Consider the following 16,242-nt stretch of genomic DNA (forward strand, 5'->3'; position numbering starts at 1 on the left):
AGTATTCCAGACAGGATTGCATTCCCTTACTCCTAGTCATTTTATATTATGGAGAGATTTATTGGAGGTGTTCAAAATTATGAAGGGTTTTGATAAATAAGGAGAAACTGTTTCCGTTGGCAGGGGCATTGGCTTCCAAGGGATACAGGCCTAAGATAATTACCAAAATAACCAGAGGGGGAGATAAGGACAATTTTTAAACAGCAATCTAGAATATACTGCCTCAAAGGGTGATTGAAGCTGATTCAATCATAACTTAGATAAATACTTAATGGCAAAATATTCAAAGGCAGCGGGAGCAGGAGAGTGGAAGTAATTGTACAGATCTCGAATGGAGCCAACACGGGCACAATGGGTCAAATGGCCCTTTTCTGCTTTGTTAAATTCTCAGAAAACCAACAATAGTTTGTGTCCTTGCTTTGCAGGACAATAAGTGGACTAGGTGGATTCTATGATGGGGCATGTTGGAGTGAACAGTGGGGGCTACTTGAGCCAATTGGCTTTTTTGTGGCAGGGCTACTCACGTGAAGTAATAAGATGACAACAACAAGGTCTCCATCTTCCCACAGCTTCAAATAAGTGTGAGCTGAACTGCATTCCCCAAGGTGAAAACTTTTATTTTCGGCATAAAGAAGCGGTTAAGGATGGGACACTGTGCGAACCTGGAAGCCGCAACATCTGCATAGACGGTGTGTGCAAGGTGAGTTCACTCATTGGCTGAGGTATGGTAAAGGAGCAGAGGACTCAGGGACCTGCCATCTGGTGATTGCTTCTTCCACCCATAATCCACAACTAATGTTCCCTCAGCTCAGAAAGATGGTCCTGGCTGTGGACACCTTTACATGTCAAACCATTTGGAGACAATGGACAATATCTATGGAAAACTGTCATGAGAGGAAGTCCTAGTTATTTCGTGGCCTTTCCTTGTCCTCCTATTTCCACCTCCCCTCCCCACACATTTTCTCTCCATATTCCTGGGATCTGACCATTCTCTGACCCTTGATCTAGTCATTATTATTCATGAAATAGCCAAGACATACTTTCACTCACTCCTTCACCTGGAGAAAGATCAGGAGTGAACCTTTGTTGAAATTTATCCACCCCTTTCGCTAACCAGTGGGATAGAGATGTGTTTTAGTAGCCCCACTAGTACATGGGAGGCAAGTAGCTAACCCAGTGCAGGCCAATGAGGTGGGATCTTCCTGTTCCGCAATCAAGACTGTGCTGACCACCTGAAGCAGTGGCTCATCCTAGCTGGTTCTTTATTCATCCTTGAATTTTATATTTCCCTCTAAATTTAGGTAATTGCATCAAATTTACCATCAAAATCAATATCACTGTGACCAACTAAACCTTGGGGGTCAGTGCCAATGGTGCCAACCTGTGCCCATGTAACTTAGTGCTGCTGAAGTCACTCTACCAAGGACCATTGGTGTTTGATGGTATCCATGTGCATTCGCTCTCATTTGTGGAAGAGCAAAGCTTCACCACATGCCAGGAAGGAGATCAGTCTTCAGATGGCATTAGTAAAGAGGAATGACACAAAAAATAAAATGCAGAAAAAAGAACAAGATGATTCAACTGGTGGGTGAAAGAGGCTGAAATACAAAAGGCAGCAAGCCTGACACAAAAGGCAAGGCACAAAGGCCTTTGAGGTCGAATAAAGAGGAATACGACTAGATTTAGTGACTGAGTGAAAGCTTGGTTCTCACTCAGTTTCAAACTCCGCCTCATATCAAGGGTCTTCAGATTGGCTTCATGCAGTCAGTGCCTATCCAGAAGAATTCACTTACCTGCAAAGAGCCCCTAATTTGATTACTGAGCAAATTACTTGGACAAACACCCAACCCTCCCCCCGACCCCGCCACTAAAAGTAAGCATCGGCTGATCTATAGTCACTGATCTTGTTTGTAATCTGATATCTTTCCAGAAATATGTTAACAAGTGCACTTAAAATATAATGGTTCTGAGCATTCCAGTAACATTTTTTTTACTTGATTCTAGACAGTTGGTTGTGACAACACACTGGAATCATCACAAGTTGAAGATAAATGTCTCGAATGTGGAGGAGATGGAAGCACCTGTTATGAAGTCAAAGGGACATTTAGTGTTGTTGATTTGCCAATAGGTGCAGTTCTGTGTTCCATTATTACTTTTGTTGTAATTTGTTGTCTGACTGTGAATGCTGGAGATTTGCTGCGTCACCAAATATCCGCTCCTTATTTGCAGGTTACAATCAAATCCACATCATTCCCATCGGGGCCACAAGTATTCGGATCCAAGAAGTATTACCCACACGGAATTTCCTTGGTAAATCATTCACTTCCTTTCTTAATTTCTGATTCTTTTTTTAATCTGTGAGTGAAGTTCACTTGGCACAGTTACACTTTAGTCTGTCTCTGTGTGACTGGGGGTTACTCACCCCAATAAATAAATGCTGGCCTAGCCAGTGACACCACAATTAAGGAGCGAATAAAAAAAAATGCACCTTAGCCTGTCTCTGTTTGAGTGGAGTTTACTGGTCCCAGTCACACCTTGGCCTATCTCTGTGTGAGTGGAGTTCACTCGGCCTAGTTGAACCTTGGTCTGTGTCATTACTTGTTGAGTCATTAGGGGAACGCTAGTATTTGTTAAATGCCATACACTGTTTACAACAACTTTAAAGATCGAGAACCTTTGTCACATTCTGCACGTAGCAGTATGCAGTTCTGACAATTTCTTGTTGTACATCGGTTTCATGTAATCTTTCCCCTCAGCCCACTGCACATGTTCTTTATTTGGAGACTGGTGCTTCTGTTATTTCCAGAATAATGGGTAATTGGTCGGAGAATTCCACAAAATAGGTAAACAGTTGGGCCTTTAACAAGTTTGCTGTTAATTTTGCAGTGATCAAGTGTTGGGAACGAGATGTATATATTACCATTATTGTAACACCACTGCAGCTAATAGGTGTACACTATACACTGAAAGACTCTGCCTACTATTGTCTCTCTGAGAAACAGGTGAGGAGTAGGTGGGTGGATAACAGGCAGGCCACTCGTTTCATTTTACGAACCCCACCCCAGCCTTCAAATATGCTGTCAGGGGGCCATAAAATTCACCCCAACTTCCCTGCTCCTAGGCCCGAAGCTCACATTACTCCCCTCTCTTCACCACCCTGTCACGATATCTGGATCCTGGTCACTCCTCTCCTCAGCCCATAGCAAACCCAAAGGAGTGCTGCACTGTCAAAGGGCAGCGCCGATTGGAGTGCTGCACTATCAAAGGGTCAGTATTCAGGGAGTGCTGCAATGTCAAAGGGCAGCACTGATAGGAGAGCTGAACTATCAGAGGGTCAGTATTCAGTGAATGCTGCAATGTCAAAGGGGCATTACTGAGGGAGTGCTGTACTGTCAGAGAGGCGGTATTGAGGGAGTGTTGTACTGTCAGAGGGGCAGCTTTGAGGGTACACTGTACTGTCAGAGGGGCAGTATTGAGGGAGTATTGCAGCAAAATAGTAATATGACAAATGGCGGTCAGAGAGTGGCAGGAAAGGACAGAGAGAAAAGATCAAGAATACATCAACAGTCAAGACTAGAGGTAACAAAAGGACAAAACTGAAGGCTCACTGCCTGAATGCATGTAACATTCATAAAGTAAAAGAATTGATGGCCCACATTGAAGTAAATAAATATGATCTGATAGCAATTACAGAGACATGGCTGCAGGATGACAAAGATTGGGTCCTTAATATATGACATTCAAGAAGAATAGGCAGCTAGGTAAAGGTGGAGGGGTAGCACTGTTAATCAAAGAGGGCATTGGTGCAATAGTTAGCGTTGACCTTGGTTCAGGAGATCAGGATGTAGAATCGCTTTGGATGGAGATGAGGAATAGTAGGGGAAACATGTTGTTAGTGGGAGTGGTCTACAGGCCCCCTAACAGTAGTCACAGTGTAGGACAAAGTATTCAAGAGAAAATAATGTGTGTTTATAATAGAGGGGTGGCAATAATCATGGGAGATTTTAATCCACACATAAACTGGAAAAATCAGATTGGCAGTAATAGCCTGGATGAAGAATTCTTAGAAACTTTCTCAAAAGCATTCTTAGAGCAGCATATTCCAGAACCAGCCAGAGAGCAGGTTATATTAGATTTGATATTGTGTAACATGACAGGATTAATTAATGGCCTCAGAGTAAAGGCACCCCTAGGTAGCAGTGACCACAATATGATTGAATTTTGCATCCAGCTTGAAAGGGAGAAGAATGGGTCTAAACTTAAATAAGGGCAACTATGTGGGGATGAAAGCTGAGCTAGCTGAAGTGAACTGGGAAACTAGGCTAGAGGATAGATTGATAGAGAAACAGTGGCAGACATTTAAGACATATTTCAGCATATTCAGAATAAGTACATACCTACTATAAAGAAAAATTCTGAGGGGACGGCCTACCATCCGTGGTTAACTAGAGATGTTAAGGAAAGCATCAAACTTAAGGAAAAAGCATACAACTCCACAAAGGTGAATGGCAAGACAGGTGACTGGACAGAACATAAAGAATGGCAGAGAATGACTAAAAGGTTAATCAGGAAAAAGAAATTAGAGTATGAAAGGAAGCTAGCTAGAAATGTGAAAACGGATAGCAAGAGGTTCTACAGGTACTTAAAAAGGAAAAGAGTAAGTAAAGTGAGTGTTGGTCATCTAGAGAGTGACAGTGGGGAGCTAATAGGATAATAAGGAAATGGTGGAAGAAATGAATAAATATTTTGCTTCTGTGTTCACTATAGAGGATACAAAAAAACATTCCAGTAATAGCTGCAAATCAGGAGGTGAACAGGAGAAAGGAACTTGGTGAAATTAAAATCACTAGGAAAACAGTACTGAGCAAATAGATAGAGTTGCAGGATGGCAAGTCTCTGGTTCCCAATGGACTGCATCCTAGAATCTTAAAAGAGGTGGGGTAGTCAATGCGCTGGTGTTAATTTCCCAAAATTCGCTAGATTCTGGAAAGGTTCCATCAGATTGGAAAGTAGTAAATATAATCACTCTATTCAAGAAGGGAGGGAGGCTGAAAACAGGAAACTATAGGGCAGTTAGCTTGACATCTGCCGTGGGGAAGTTATTAGAATCGATCATTGAGGAGGTTATAGCTGGGCACTTAGAAGAGCTCAAGGCAATTGGGAAGATTCAGCATGGTTTTGTGAAAGGAAAATCATGTTTAATCAATTTATATGAGTTTTTTGAAGGAGTAACATGTGCAGTGGATAAAGGGGAGTCTATAGACATACTGTACTTGGATTTCCAGATGGCAATTGATAAGGTGCCACATCAAAGATTATTATGGAAAATAAAAGCACATAGTGTTGTGGGTAACATATCAGCATGGATAGAAGATTGGCTGGCTGGCAGAAAGCAGAGAGCATGCATAAAGGGGTCATTTTCTGATTGGCAGGATGTGATGAGTGGAATCCCACAGGCATCTCTGCTGAGGCCTCAACTTTTTACGATTTACATCAATGACTTAGATGAGTGGAGTAAAGGTATGGTAGCTAAATTTGCAGATGACACAAAGATAGGTAGGAAAGTATTTTGTGAAGAGGACATGAGGTTGCAGATGGATATAGATAGGCTGAGTGAGTGGGCAAAGATCTGGCAGATGGAGTTTAATGTGGGAAAATGAAGTTGTTCACTTTGGCAGGAAGAACAAAAAAGTAGAGTATTATTTAAATGGCAAATGATTGCATAATTCTGAGGTGCAGAGGGATCTGTGTGTTCTAGTACATGAGTCACAAAAAGCTAGTTTGCAGTTACAGCAAGTAATTAAGAAGGCCAATGGAATACTATCTTTACTAGAGGGATTGAACACATAAGTAAGGATGTTATGCTTCAGTTATACAGGGCATTGGTGAGGCCGCATCTCGAACACAGTGTGCAGTTTTGGACTCCTTATTTAAGGAAGGATGTAAATGCATTGGAGGCGGTTCAAAGGAGGTTTACTCGATTAATACCTGCAATGAGTGGGTTGTTTTATGAGGAAAGGTTGGACAGACTGGGCTTGTTTCCAATGGAGTTTAGAAGAGTGAGGGGTGATTTGGTTGAAGTACACAAGATCCTGAATGGTCTTGACAAGGTGGATGTCAAAAGGATGTTTCCTCTTGTGGGCAAATCCAGAACTAGGGGACAATGATTTAAAATTAGGGATCACCCTTTTAGGACAGAGATGAGGAGCATTTTTTTCTCTCAGGGGGTTGTGCGACTTTGAAACTCTCTGCCTCAGAAGGTGGTGGAGTCGGAGTCATAGAATATTTTTAAGGCAGAGGTAGATTGATTCCTTTGCCTAATAAAAATCTAAGGTTATCGGGGTTAGATGATAATGTGGAAAACTAAACACAAGAGGCTCTTATTGAATGGTGGAGCTGATTTGAGGGGCCGAATGGTTTACTCCTGTTCCTATTTTTTTTTATACTGTAAGAGGGGCAGTGTTGAGGCAGTGCTGTACTGGAAGAGGGGCAGTATTGAGGGAGTGCAGCACTGTCAAGGGGCAGCACTGACAGAGTGCTGCATTCTCAGAGGGTCAATATTAAGGGAGTGCCGCACCGTCAGGAGGGCAGTGTTGAGGGAGTGCCGCACCGTCAGGAGGGCAGTATTGAGGGAGTGCCGCACCGTCAACAGGGCAGTATTGAGGGAGTGCTGCACTGTCAGGAGGGCAGTATTGAGGGAGTGCCACACCGTCAAGAGGGCAGTATTGAGGGAGTGCCGCACTTCTAAAGGGACAGTACTGAGCAAGCATAGCCTGTTGAAGGGTCAGTGTGGATGGATTGCTGTTCTGTCAGAGTGTCAGTACTAAAGGAGTGCTGTACTGTCAGAGGGGCAGTATTGAGGGAGTGCCACATTGCCAAAGGGTCAGTGTTGAGGGAGTGCTGCACTGTCATGAGGGCAGTAATGAGGGAGTGCTGCACTTTTAAAGGGACAGTACTGAGCAAGTGCAGCCTGTTGAAGGGTCAGTGTTGAGGAGTTACTGTACATTCAGAGTAGCAGTATTGAGGGAGTGCTGTACTGTCAGAGGGGCAGTATTGAGGGAGTGCTGCACTGTCATGAGGGCAGTATCAGGGAGTGCCGCACCGTCAGAAGGGCAGTATTGAGGGAGTGCCGCATCGTCAGGAGGCCAGTATTGAGGGAGTGCCGCATCGTCAGGAGGGCAGTATTGAGGGAGTGCTGCACTGTCATGAGGGCAGTAATGAGGGAGTGCTGCACTGTCATGAGGGAAGTAATGAGGGAGTGCTGCACTGTCAGATGGGCAGTATTGAGGGAGTGCCACATTGTCAAAGGGTCAGTGTTGAGGATTTGCTGTACTGTCAGAGTGGCAGTAATAATGAGTGCTGCACTGTCATGAGGGCAGTAATGAGGGAGTGCCGCACTGTCATGAGGGCAGTAATGAGGGAGTGCTGCACTGTCAGGAGGGCAGTATTGAGGGAGTGGCACTGTCAGGAGGGCAGTATTGAGGGAGTGCCGCACAGTCATGAGGGCAGTAATGAGGGATTGCTGCACTGTCATGAGGGCAGTATTGAGGGAGTGCTGCACTGTCATGAGGGCAGTAATGAGGGAGTGCTGCACTTTTAAAGGGACAGTACTGAGCAAGTGCAGCCTGTTGAAGGGTCAGTGTTGAGGAGTTACTGTACATTCAGAGTAGCAGTATTGAGGGAGTGCTGTACTGTCAGAGGGGCAGTATTGAGGGAGTGCTGCACTGTCATGAGGGCAGTATCAGGGAGTGCCGCACCGTCAGAAGGGCAGTATTGAGGGAGTGCCGCATCGTCAGGAGGCCAGTATTGAGGGAGTGCCGCATCGTCAGGAGGGCAGTATTGAGGGAGTGCTGCACTGTCATGAGGGCAGTAATGAGGGAGTGCTGCACTGTCATGAGGGAAGTAATGAGGGAGTGCTGCACTGTCAGATGGGCAGTATTGAGGGAGTGCCACATTGTCAAAGGGTCAGTGTTGAGGGTTTGCTGTACTGTCAGAGTGGCAGTAATAATGAGTGCTGCACTGTCATGAGGGCAGTAATGAGGGAGTGCCGCATTGTCATGAGGGCAGTAATGAGGGAGTGCTGCACTGTCAGGAGGGCAGTATTGAGGGAGTGGCACTGTCAGGAGGGCAGTATTGAGGGAGTGCCGCACAGTCATGAGGGCAGTAATGAGGGATTGCTGCACTGTCATGAGGGCAGTATTGAGGGAGTGCTGCAATGTCATGAGGGCAGTAATGAGGGAGTGCTGCACTGTCAGGAGGGCAGTAGTGAGGGTGTGCTGCACTGTCAACAAGGCAGTATTGAGTGAGTGCTGCATGTCAGGATGGCAGTATTGAGGAAGTGCTGCACTGTTAAAGGGGCAAAACTGAGCAAGCGCAGCCTGTTGAAGGGTCAGTGTTCAGGGGTTGCTGTACTGTCAGAGTGGCAGTATTGAGGGAGTGCTATAATGTCTGAGGGGCAGTATTGAGGGAGTGCCACATTGCCAAAGGGTCAGTGCTGAGGGAGTGCTGCACTGTCATGAGGGCAGTAATGTGGGAGTGCTGCACTGACATGAGGGATGTAATGAGGGAGTGCTGCACTATCATGAAGGCAGTAATGAGGGAGTTCTGCACTGTCATGAGGGCAGGAATGAGGAAGTGCTGCACTGTCATGAAGGCAGTAATGAGGGAGTGCTGCACTGTCATGAGGGCAGTATTGAGGGAGGGCTGCACTGTCAACAGGGCAGTATTGAGGGAGTGCTGCACTTCAAGAGGGCATTATTGAGGGAGTGCTGCATGTCAAGAGGGCAGTATTGAGGGAGTGCTGCACTTTTAAAGGGACAGTACTGAGCAAGCGCAGCCTGTTGAAGGGTCAGTGTGGAGGGGTTGTTCTACATTCAGAGTAGCAGTATTGAGGGAGTGCTGTACTGTCAGAGGGGCAGTATTGAGGGAGTGCTGCACTGTCATACGGACAGTGTTGAGGGAGTGCTGCACTGTCATGAGCGCAGTAATGAGGGAGTGCCGCACAGTCAGAAGGGCAGTATTGAGGGAGTGCCGCACCATCAGGAGGGCAGTATTGAGGCACTGCCGCACTGTCAGGAGGGCAGTATTGAGGGAGTGCTGCAATGTCATGAGGGCAGTAATGAGGGAGTGCTGCACTGTCAGGAGGGCAGTATTGAGTGAGTGCTGCAATGTCAGGAGGGCAGTATTGAGGGAGTGCTGCACTGTCAGAAGGGCAGTAATGAGGGAGTGCTGAAGTGTCAAGAGGGCAGTAATGAGGGAGTGCAGCACTGTTAGGAGGGCAGTATTGAGTAAGTGCTGCACTGTCAGGAGGGCAGTATTGAGGGAGTGCTGCACTGTCAGAAGGGCAGTAATGAGGGAATGCTGCAGTGTCATGAGGGCAGTAATGAGGGAGTGCTGCATTGTTAGGAGGGCAGTAATGAGGGAGTGCTGCACTGTCATGAGGGCAGTAATGAGGGAGTGCTACACTGTCATGAGGGCAGTAATGAAGGAGTGCTGCACTGTCATGAGGGCAGGAATGAGGAAGTGCTGCACTGTCATGAGGACAGTAATGAGGGAGTGTGCGCTGTGCATTCAGAGTGTCAGTATTGAGGGAGTGCTGTACTGTCAGAGGGGCAGTATTGAGGGAGTGCTGCACTGTCAGAGGGGTAGAATGAGGGAGTGCTGCACTGTCAGAGGGGTAGTATTGAGGGAGTGCCACATTGCCAATGGGTCAGTGTTGAGGGAGAGCTGCACTGTCATGAGGTCAGTAATGAGGGAGTGCTGCACTGATATGAGGGGAGTATTTAGGGAGTGCTGCACTGTCAACAGGGCAGTATGGAGGGAGTGCTGCACTTCAAGAGGGCATTATTGAGGGAGTGCTGCACTTTTAAAAGGACAGTACTGAGTAAGCGCAGCCTGTTGAAGGGTCAGTGTGGAGGGGTTGCTGTACATTCAGAGTGGCAGTATTGAGGGAGTGCTGTACTGTCAGATGGGCAGTATTGAGGGACTGCCACATTGTCAAAGGGTCAGTGTTGAGGGTTTGTTGCACTGTCAGAGTGGCAGTAATAAAGAGTGATGCACTGTCATGAGGGCAGTAATGAGGGAGTGCTGCACTGTCATGAGGGCAGTAATGAGGGAGTGCTGCACTGTCATGAGGGCAGTAATGAGGGAGTGCTGCACTGTCAGGAGTGCAGTATTGAGGGAGTGGCACTGTCAACAGGGCAGTATTGAGGGATTGCCGCACAGTCATGAGGGCAGTAATGAGGGATTACTGCACTGTCATGAGGGCAGTATTGAGGGAGAGCTGCAATGTCATGAGGGCAGTAATGAGGGAGTGCTGCACTGTCAGGAGGGCAGTATTGAGGGAGTGCTGCACTGTCAGAAGGGCAGTATTGAGGGAGTGCTGCACTGTCAGAAGGGCAGTAATGAGGGAGTGCTGCAGTGTCATGAGGGCAGTAATGAGGGAGTGCTGCACTGTCATGAGGGCAGTAATGAGGGAGTGCTGCAATGTCATGAGGGCAGTAATGAGGGAGTGCTGCACTGTCAGGAGGGCAGTAGTGAGGGTGTGCTGCACTTTCAACAAGGCAGTATTGAGTGAGTGCTGCATGTCAGGATGGCAGTATTGAGGAAGTGCTGCACTGTTAAAGGGGCAAAACTGAGCAAGCGCAGCCTGTTGAAGGGTCAGTGTTCAGGGGTTGCTGTACTGTCAGAGTGGCAGTATTGAGGGAGTGCTGTAATGTCTGAGGGGCAGTATTGAGGGAGTGCCACATTGCCAAAGGGTCAGTGCTGAGGGAGTGCTGCACTGTCATGAGGGCAGTAATGTGGGAATGCTGCACTGACATGAGGGATGTAATGAGGGAGTGCTGCACTATCATGAAGGCAGTAATGAGGGAGTTCTGCACTGTCATGAGGGCAGGAATGAGGAAGTGCTGCACTGTCATGAAGGCAGTAATGAGGGAGTGCTGCACTGTCATGAGGGCAGTATTGAGGGAGGGCTGCACTGTCAACAGGGCAGTATTGAGGGAGTGCTGCACTTCAAGAGGGCATTATTGAGGGAGTGCTGCATGTCAAGAGGGCAGTATTGAGGGAGTGCTGCACTTTTAAAGGGACAGTACTGAGCAAGCGCAGCCTGTTGAAGGGTCAGTGTGGAGGGGTTGTTCTACATTCAGAGTAGCAGTATTGAGGGAGTGCTGTACTGTCAGAGGGGCAGTATTGAGGGAGTGCTGCACTGTCATACGGACAGTGTTGAGGGAGTGCTGCACTGTCATGAGCGCAGTAATGAGGGAGTGCCGCACAGTCAGAAGGGCAGTATTGAGGGAGTGCCGCACCATCAGGAGGGCAGTATTGAGGCACTGCCGCACTGTCAGGAGGGCAGTATTGAGGGAGTGCTGCAATGTCATGAGGGCAGTAATGAGGGAGTGCTGCACTGTTAGGAGGGCAGTATTGAGTGAGTGCTGCACTGTCAGGAGGGCAGTATTGAGGGAGTGCTGCACTGTCAGAAGGGCAGTAATGAGGGAGTGCTGAAGTGTCAAGAGGGCAGTAATGAGGGAGTGCAGCACTGTTAGGAGGGCAGTATTGAGTGAGTGCTGCACTGTCAGGAGGGCAGTATTGAGGGAGTGCTGCACTGTCAGAAGGGCAGTAATGAGGGAATGCTGCAGTGTCATGAGGGCAGTAATGAGGGAGTGCTGCATTGTTAGGAGGGCAGTAATGAGGGAGTGCTGCACTGTCATGAGGGCAGTAATGAGGGAGTGCTACACTGTCATGAGGGCAATAATGACGGAGTGCTGCACTGTCATGAGGGCAGGAATGAGGAAGTGCTGCACTGTCATGAGGACAGTAATGAGGGAGTGTGCGCTGTGCATTCAGAGTGTCAGTATTGAGGGAGTGCTGTACTGTCAGAGGGGCAGTATTGAGGGAGTGCTGCACTGTCAGAGGGGTAGAATGAGGGAGTGCTGCACTGTCAGAGGGGTAGTATTGAGGGAGTGCCACATTGCCAATGGGTCAGTGTTGAGGGAGAGCTGCACTGTCATGAGGTCAGTAATGAGGGAGTGCTGCACTGATATGAGGGGAGTATTGAGGGAGTGCTGCACTGTTTAGCAGGGCAGTATGGACGGAGTGCTGCACTTCAAGAGGGCATTATTGAGGGAGTGCTGCACTTTTAAAAGGACAGTACTGAGTACGCGCAGCCTGTTGAAGGGTCAGTGTGGAGGGGTTGCTGTACAATCAGAGTGGCAGTATTGAGGGAGTGCTGTACTGTCAGATGGGCAGTATTGAGGGACTGCCACATTGTCAAAGGGTCAGTGTTGAGGGTTTGTTGCACTGTCAGAGTGGCAGTAATAAAGAGTGCTGCACTGTCATGAGGGTAGTAATGAGGGAGTGCTGCACTGTCATGAGGGCAGTAATGAGGGAGTGCTGCACTGTCATGAGGGCAGTAATGAGGGAGTGCTGCACTGTCAGGAGGGCAGTATTGAGGGAGTGGCACTGTCAGGAGGGCAGTATTGAGGGATTGCCGCACAGTCATGAGGGCAGTAATGAGGGATTACTGCACTGTCATGAGGGCAGTATTGAGGGAGAGCTGCAATGTCATGAGGGCAGTAATGAGGGAGTGCTGCACTGTCAGGAGGGCAGTATTGAGTAAGTGCTGCACTGTCAGGAGGGCAGTATTGAGGGAGTGCTGCACTGTCAGAAGGGCAGTAATGAGGGAGTGCTGCAGTGTCATGAGGGCAGTAATGAGGGAGTGCTGCACTGTCATGAGGGCAGTAATGAGGGAGTGCTGCACTGTCATGAGGGCATTATTGAGGGAGTGCTGCACTGTCAACTGGGCATTATTGAGGGAGTGCTGCATGTCAAGAGGGCAGTATTGAGGGAGTGCTGCACTTTTAAAGGTACAGTACTGAGCAAGCGCAGCCTGTTGAAGGGTCAGTGTTGAGGAGTTACTGTACTTTCAGAGTGGCAGTATTGAGTGAGTGCTGCACTGTCAGGAGGGCAGTATTGAGGGAGTGCTGCACTGTCAGAAGGGCAGTAATGAGGGAATGCTGCAGTGTCATGAGGGCAGTAATGAGGGAGTGCTGCATTGTTTGGAGGGCAGTAATGAGGGAGTGCTGCACTGTCATGAGGGCAGTAATGAGGGAGTGCTACACTGTCATGAGGGCAGTAATGAAGGAGTGCTGCACTGTCATGAGGGCAGGAATGAGGAAGTGCTGCACTGTCATGAGGGCAGTAATGAGGGAGTGTGCACTGTGCATTCAGAGTGTCAGTATTGAGGGAGTGCTGTACTGTCAGAGGGGCAGTATTGAGGGAGTGCTGCACTGTCAGAGGTGTAGAATTAGGTAGTGCTGCACTATCAGAGGGGTAGTATTGAGGGAGTGCCACATTGCCAAAGGGTCAGTAATGAGGGAGTGCTGCAATGTCATGAGGTCAGTAATGAGGGAGTGCTGCACTGTCATGAGGGCAGTAATGAGGGAGTGCTGCACTGATATGAGGGCAGTAATGAGGGATTGCTGCACTGTCAGGAGGGCAGTATTGAGGGAGTGGCACTGTCAGGAGGGCAGTATTGAGGGACTGCCGCACAGTCATGAGGGCAGTAATGAGGGATTACTGCACTGTCATGAGGGCAGTATTGAGGGAGAGCTGCAATGTCATGAGGGCAGTAATGAGGGAGTGCTGCACTGTCAGGAGGGCAGTATTGAGTGAGTGCTGCACTGTCAGGAGGGCAGTATTGAGGGAGTGCTGCACTGTCAGAAGGGCAGTAATGAGGGAGTGCTGCAGTGTCATGAGGGCAGTAATGAGGGAGTGCTGCACTGTCATGAGGGCAGTAATGAGGGAGTGCTGCACTGATATGAGGGCAGTATTGAGGGAGTGCTGCACTGTCAACAGGGCAGTATTGAGGGAGTGCTGCACTTCAAGAGGGCATTATTGAGGTAGTGCTGCACTTTTAAAAGGACAGTACTGAGCAAGCGCAGCCTGTTGAATGGATAGTGTGGAGGGGTTGCTGTACATTCAGAGTGTCAGTATTGCAGGAGTGCTGTACTGTCAGATGGGCAGTATTGAGGGAGTGCCACATTGTCAAAGGGTCAGTGTTGAGGGTTTGCTGTCCTGTCAGAGTGGCAGTAATAATAAGTGCTGCACTGTCATGAGGGAGTGCTGCACTGTCAGGAGGGCAGTATTGAGTGAGTGCTGCACTGTCAGGAGGGCAGTATTGAGGGAGTGCTGCACTGTCAGAAGGGCAGTAATGAGGGAGTACTGAAGTGTCATGAGGGCAGTAATGAGGGAGTGCTGCACTGTTAGGAGGGCAGAATTGAGTGAGTGCTGCACTGTCAGGAGGGCAGTATTGAGAGAGTGCTGCACTGTCATGAGGTCAGTAATGAGGGAGTGCTGCACTGATATGAGGGCAGTATTGAGGGAGTGCTGCACTGTCAACAGGGCAGTATTGAGGGAGTGCTGCACTTCACGAGGGCATTATTGAGGGAGTGCTGAACATTTAAAAGGACAGTACTGAGCAAGCGCAGCCTGTTGAAGGGTCAGTGTGCAGGGGTTGCTGTACATTCAGATTGGCAGTATTGAGGGAGTGCTGTACTGTCAGAAGGGCAGAATTGAGGGAGTGCCACATTGTCAAAGGGTCAGTGTTGAGGGTTTGCTGTACTGTCAGAGTGGCAGTAATAATGAGTGCTGCACTGTCATGAGGGCAGTATTGAGGGAGTGCTACACTGTCATGAGGGCAGTAATGAGGGAGTGCTGCACTGTCATGAGGGCAGTAATGAGGGAGTGCTGCATTGTCATGAGGGCAGTAATGAGGGAGTGCTGCACTGTCAAGAGGGAAGTATTGAGGGAGTGGCACTGTCAGGAGGGTAGTATTGAGGGACTGCCGCACAGTCATGAGGGCAGTAATGAGGGATTGCTGCAGTGTCATGAGGGCAGTATTGAGGGAGAGCTGCACTGTCAGGAGGGCAGTATTGAGTGAGTGCTGCATTGTCAGGAGGGCAGTATTGAGGGAGTGCTGCACTGTCATGAGGGCAGTAATGAGGGAGTGCTGCACTGTCATGAGGGCATTATTGAGGGAGTGCTGCATGTCAAGAGGGCAGTATTGAGGGAGTGCTACACTTTTAAAGGTACAGTACTGATCAAGCGCAGCCTGTTGAAGGGTCAGTGTTGAGGAGTTACTGTACATTCAGAGTGACAGTATTGAGGGAGTGCTGCACTGTCATGAGGGCAGTATCAGGGAGTGCCGCACCGTCAGGAGGCCAGTATTGAGGGAGTGCCGCACCGTCAGGAGGCCAGTATTGAGGGAGTGCCGCATCGTCAGGAGGGCAGTAATGAGGGAGTGCTGCACTGTCAGGAGGGCAGTATTGAGGGAGTGGCACTCTCACGAGGGCAGTATTGAGGGACTGCCGCACAGTCATGAGGGCAGTAATGAGGGATTGCTGCACTGTCATGAGGGCAGTATTGAGGGAGAGCTGCAATGTCATGAGGGTAGTAATGAGCGAGTGCTGCACTGTCAACAGGGCATAATTGAGGGAGTGCTGCACTTCAAGAGGGCATTATTGAGGGAGTGCTGCACTTTTAAAAGGACAGTACTGAGTATGCGCAGCCTGTTGAAGGGTCAGTGTGGAGGGGTTGCTGTACATTCAGAGTGGCAGTATTGAGGGAGTGCTGTACTGTCAGATGGGCAGTATTGAGGGAGTGCCACATTGTCAAAGGGTCAGTGTTGAGGGTTTGCTGTACTGTCAGAGTGGCAGTAATAAAGAGTGCTGCACTGTCATGAGGGCAGTATTGAGGGAGTGCTACACTGTCATGAGGGCAGTAATGAGGGAGTGCTGCAATGTCATGAGGGCAGTAATGAGGGAGTGCTGCACTGTCATGAGGGCAGTAATGAGGGAGTGCTGCACTGTCATGAGGGCATTAATGAGGGAGTGCTGCACTGTCAGGAGGGCAGTATTGAGGGACTGCCGCACAGTCATGAGCGCAGTAATGAGGGATTGCTGCACTGTCATGAGGGCAGTAATGAGGGAGTGTGCGCTGTGCATTCAGAGTGTCAGTATTGAGGGAGTGCTGTACTGTCAGAGGGGCAGTATTGATGGAGTGCTGCACTGTCAGAGGGGTAGAATGAGGGAGTGCTGCACTGTCAGAGGGGTAGTATTGAGGGAGTGCCACATTGCCAATGGGTCAGTGTTGAGGGAGAGCTGCACTGTCATGAGGTCAGTAATGAGGGAGTGCTGCATTGATATGAGGGCAGTATTGAGGGAGTGCTGCACTGTCAACAGGGCA

At 48.6% G+C, this 16,242-nt stretch overlaps 1 protein-coding gene across 1 annotated transcript in view; it reads left to right on the forward strand.

Annotated features, from left to right (window-relative positions):
* Positions 1–16,242, forward strand: part of paplna (papilin a, proteoglycan-like sulfated glycoprotein) — a 499,040-nt gene that overhangs the window by 349,400 nt on the left and 133,398 nt on the right. The window contains exons 5-7 of the mRNA XM_041214175.1: positions 570–700; positions 2,005–2,128; positions 2,230–2,310. Of these exons, the coding sequence (XP_041070109.1) occupies positions 570–700; positions 2,005–2,128; positions 2,230–2,310 (336 nt within the window). The remainder of the gene's footprint in view (positions 1–569; positions 701–2,004; positions 2,129–2,229; positions 2,311–16,242) is intronic.

Source organism: Carcharodon carcharias, chromosome 20, assembly GCF_017639515.1.
Source record: "Carcharodon carcharias isolate sCarCar2 chromosome 20, sCarCar2.pri, whole genome shotgun sequence".
NCBI classification, from domain to species: domain Eukaryota; kingdom Metazoa; phylum Chordata; class Chondrichthyes; order Lamniformes; family Lamnidae; genus Carcharodon; species Carcharodon carcharias.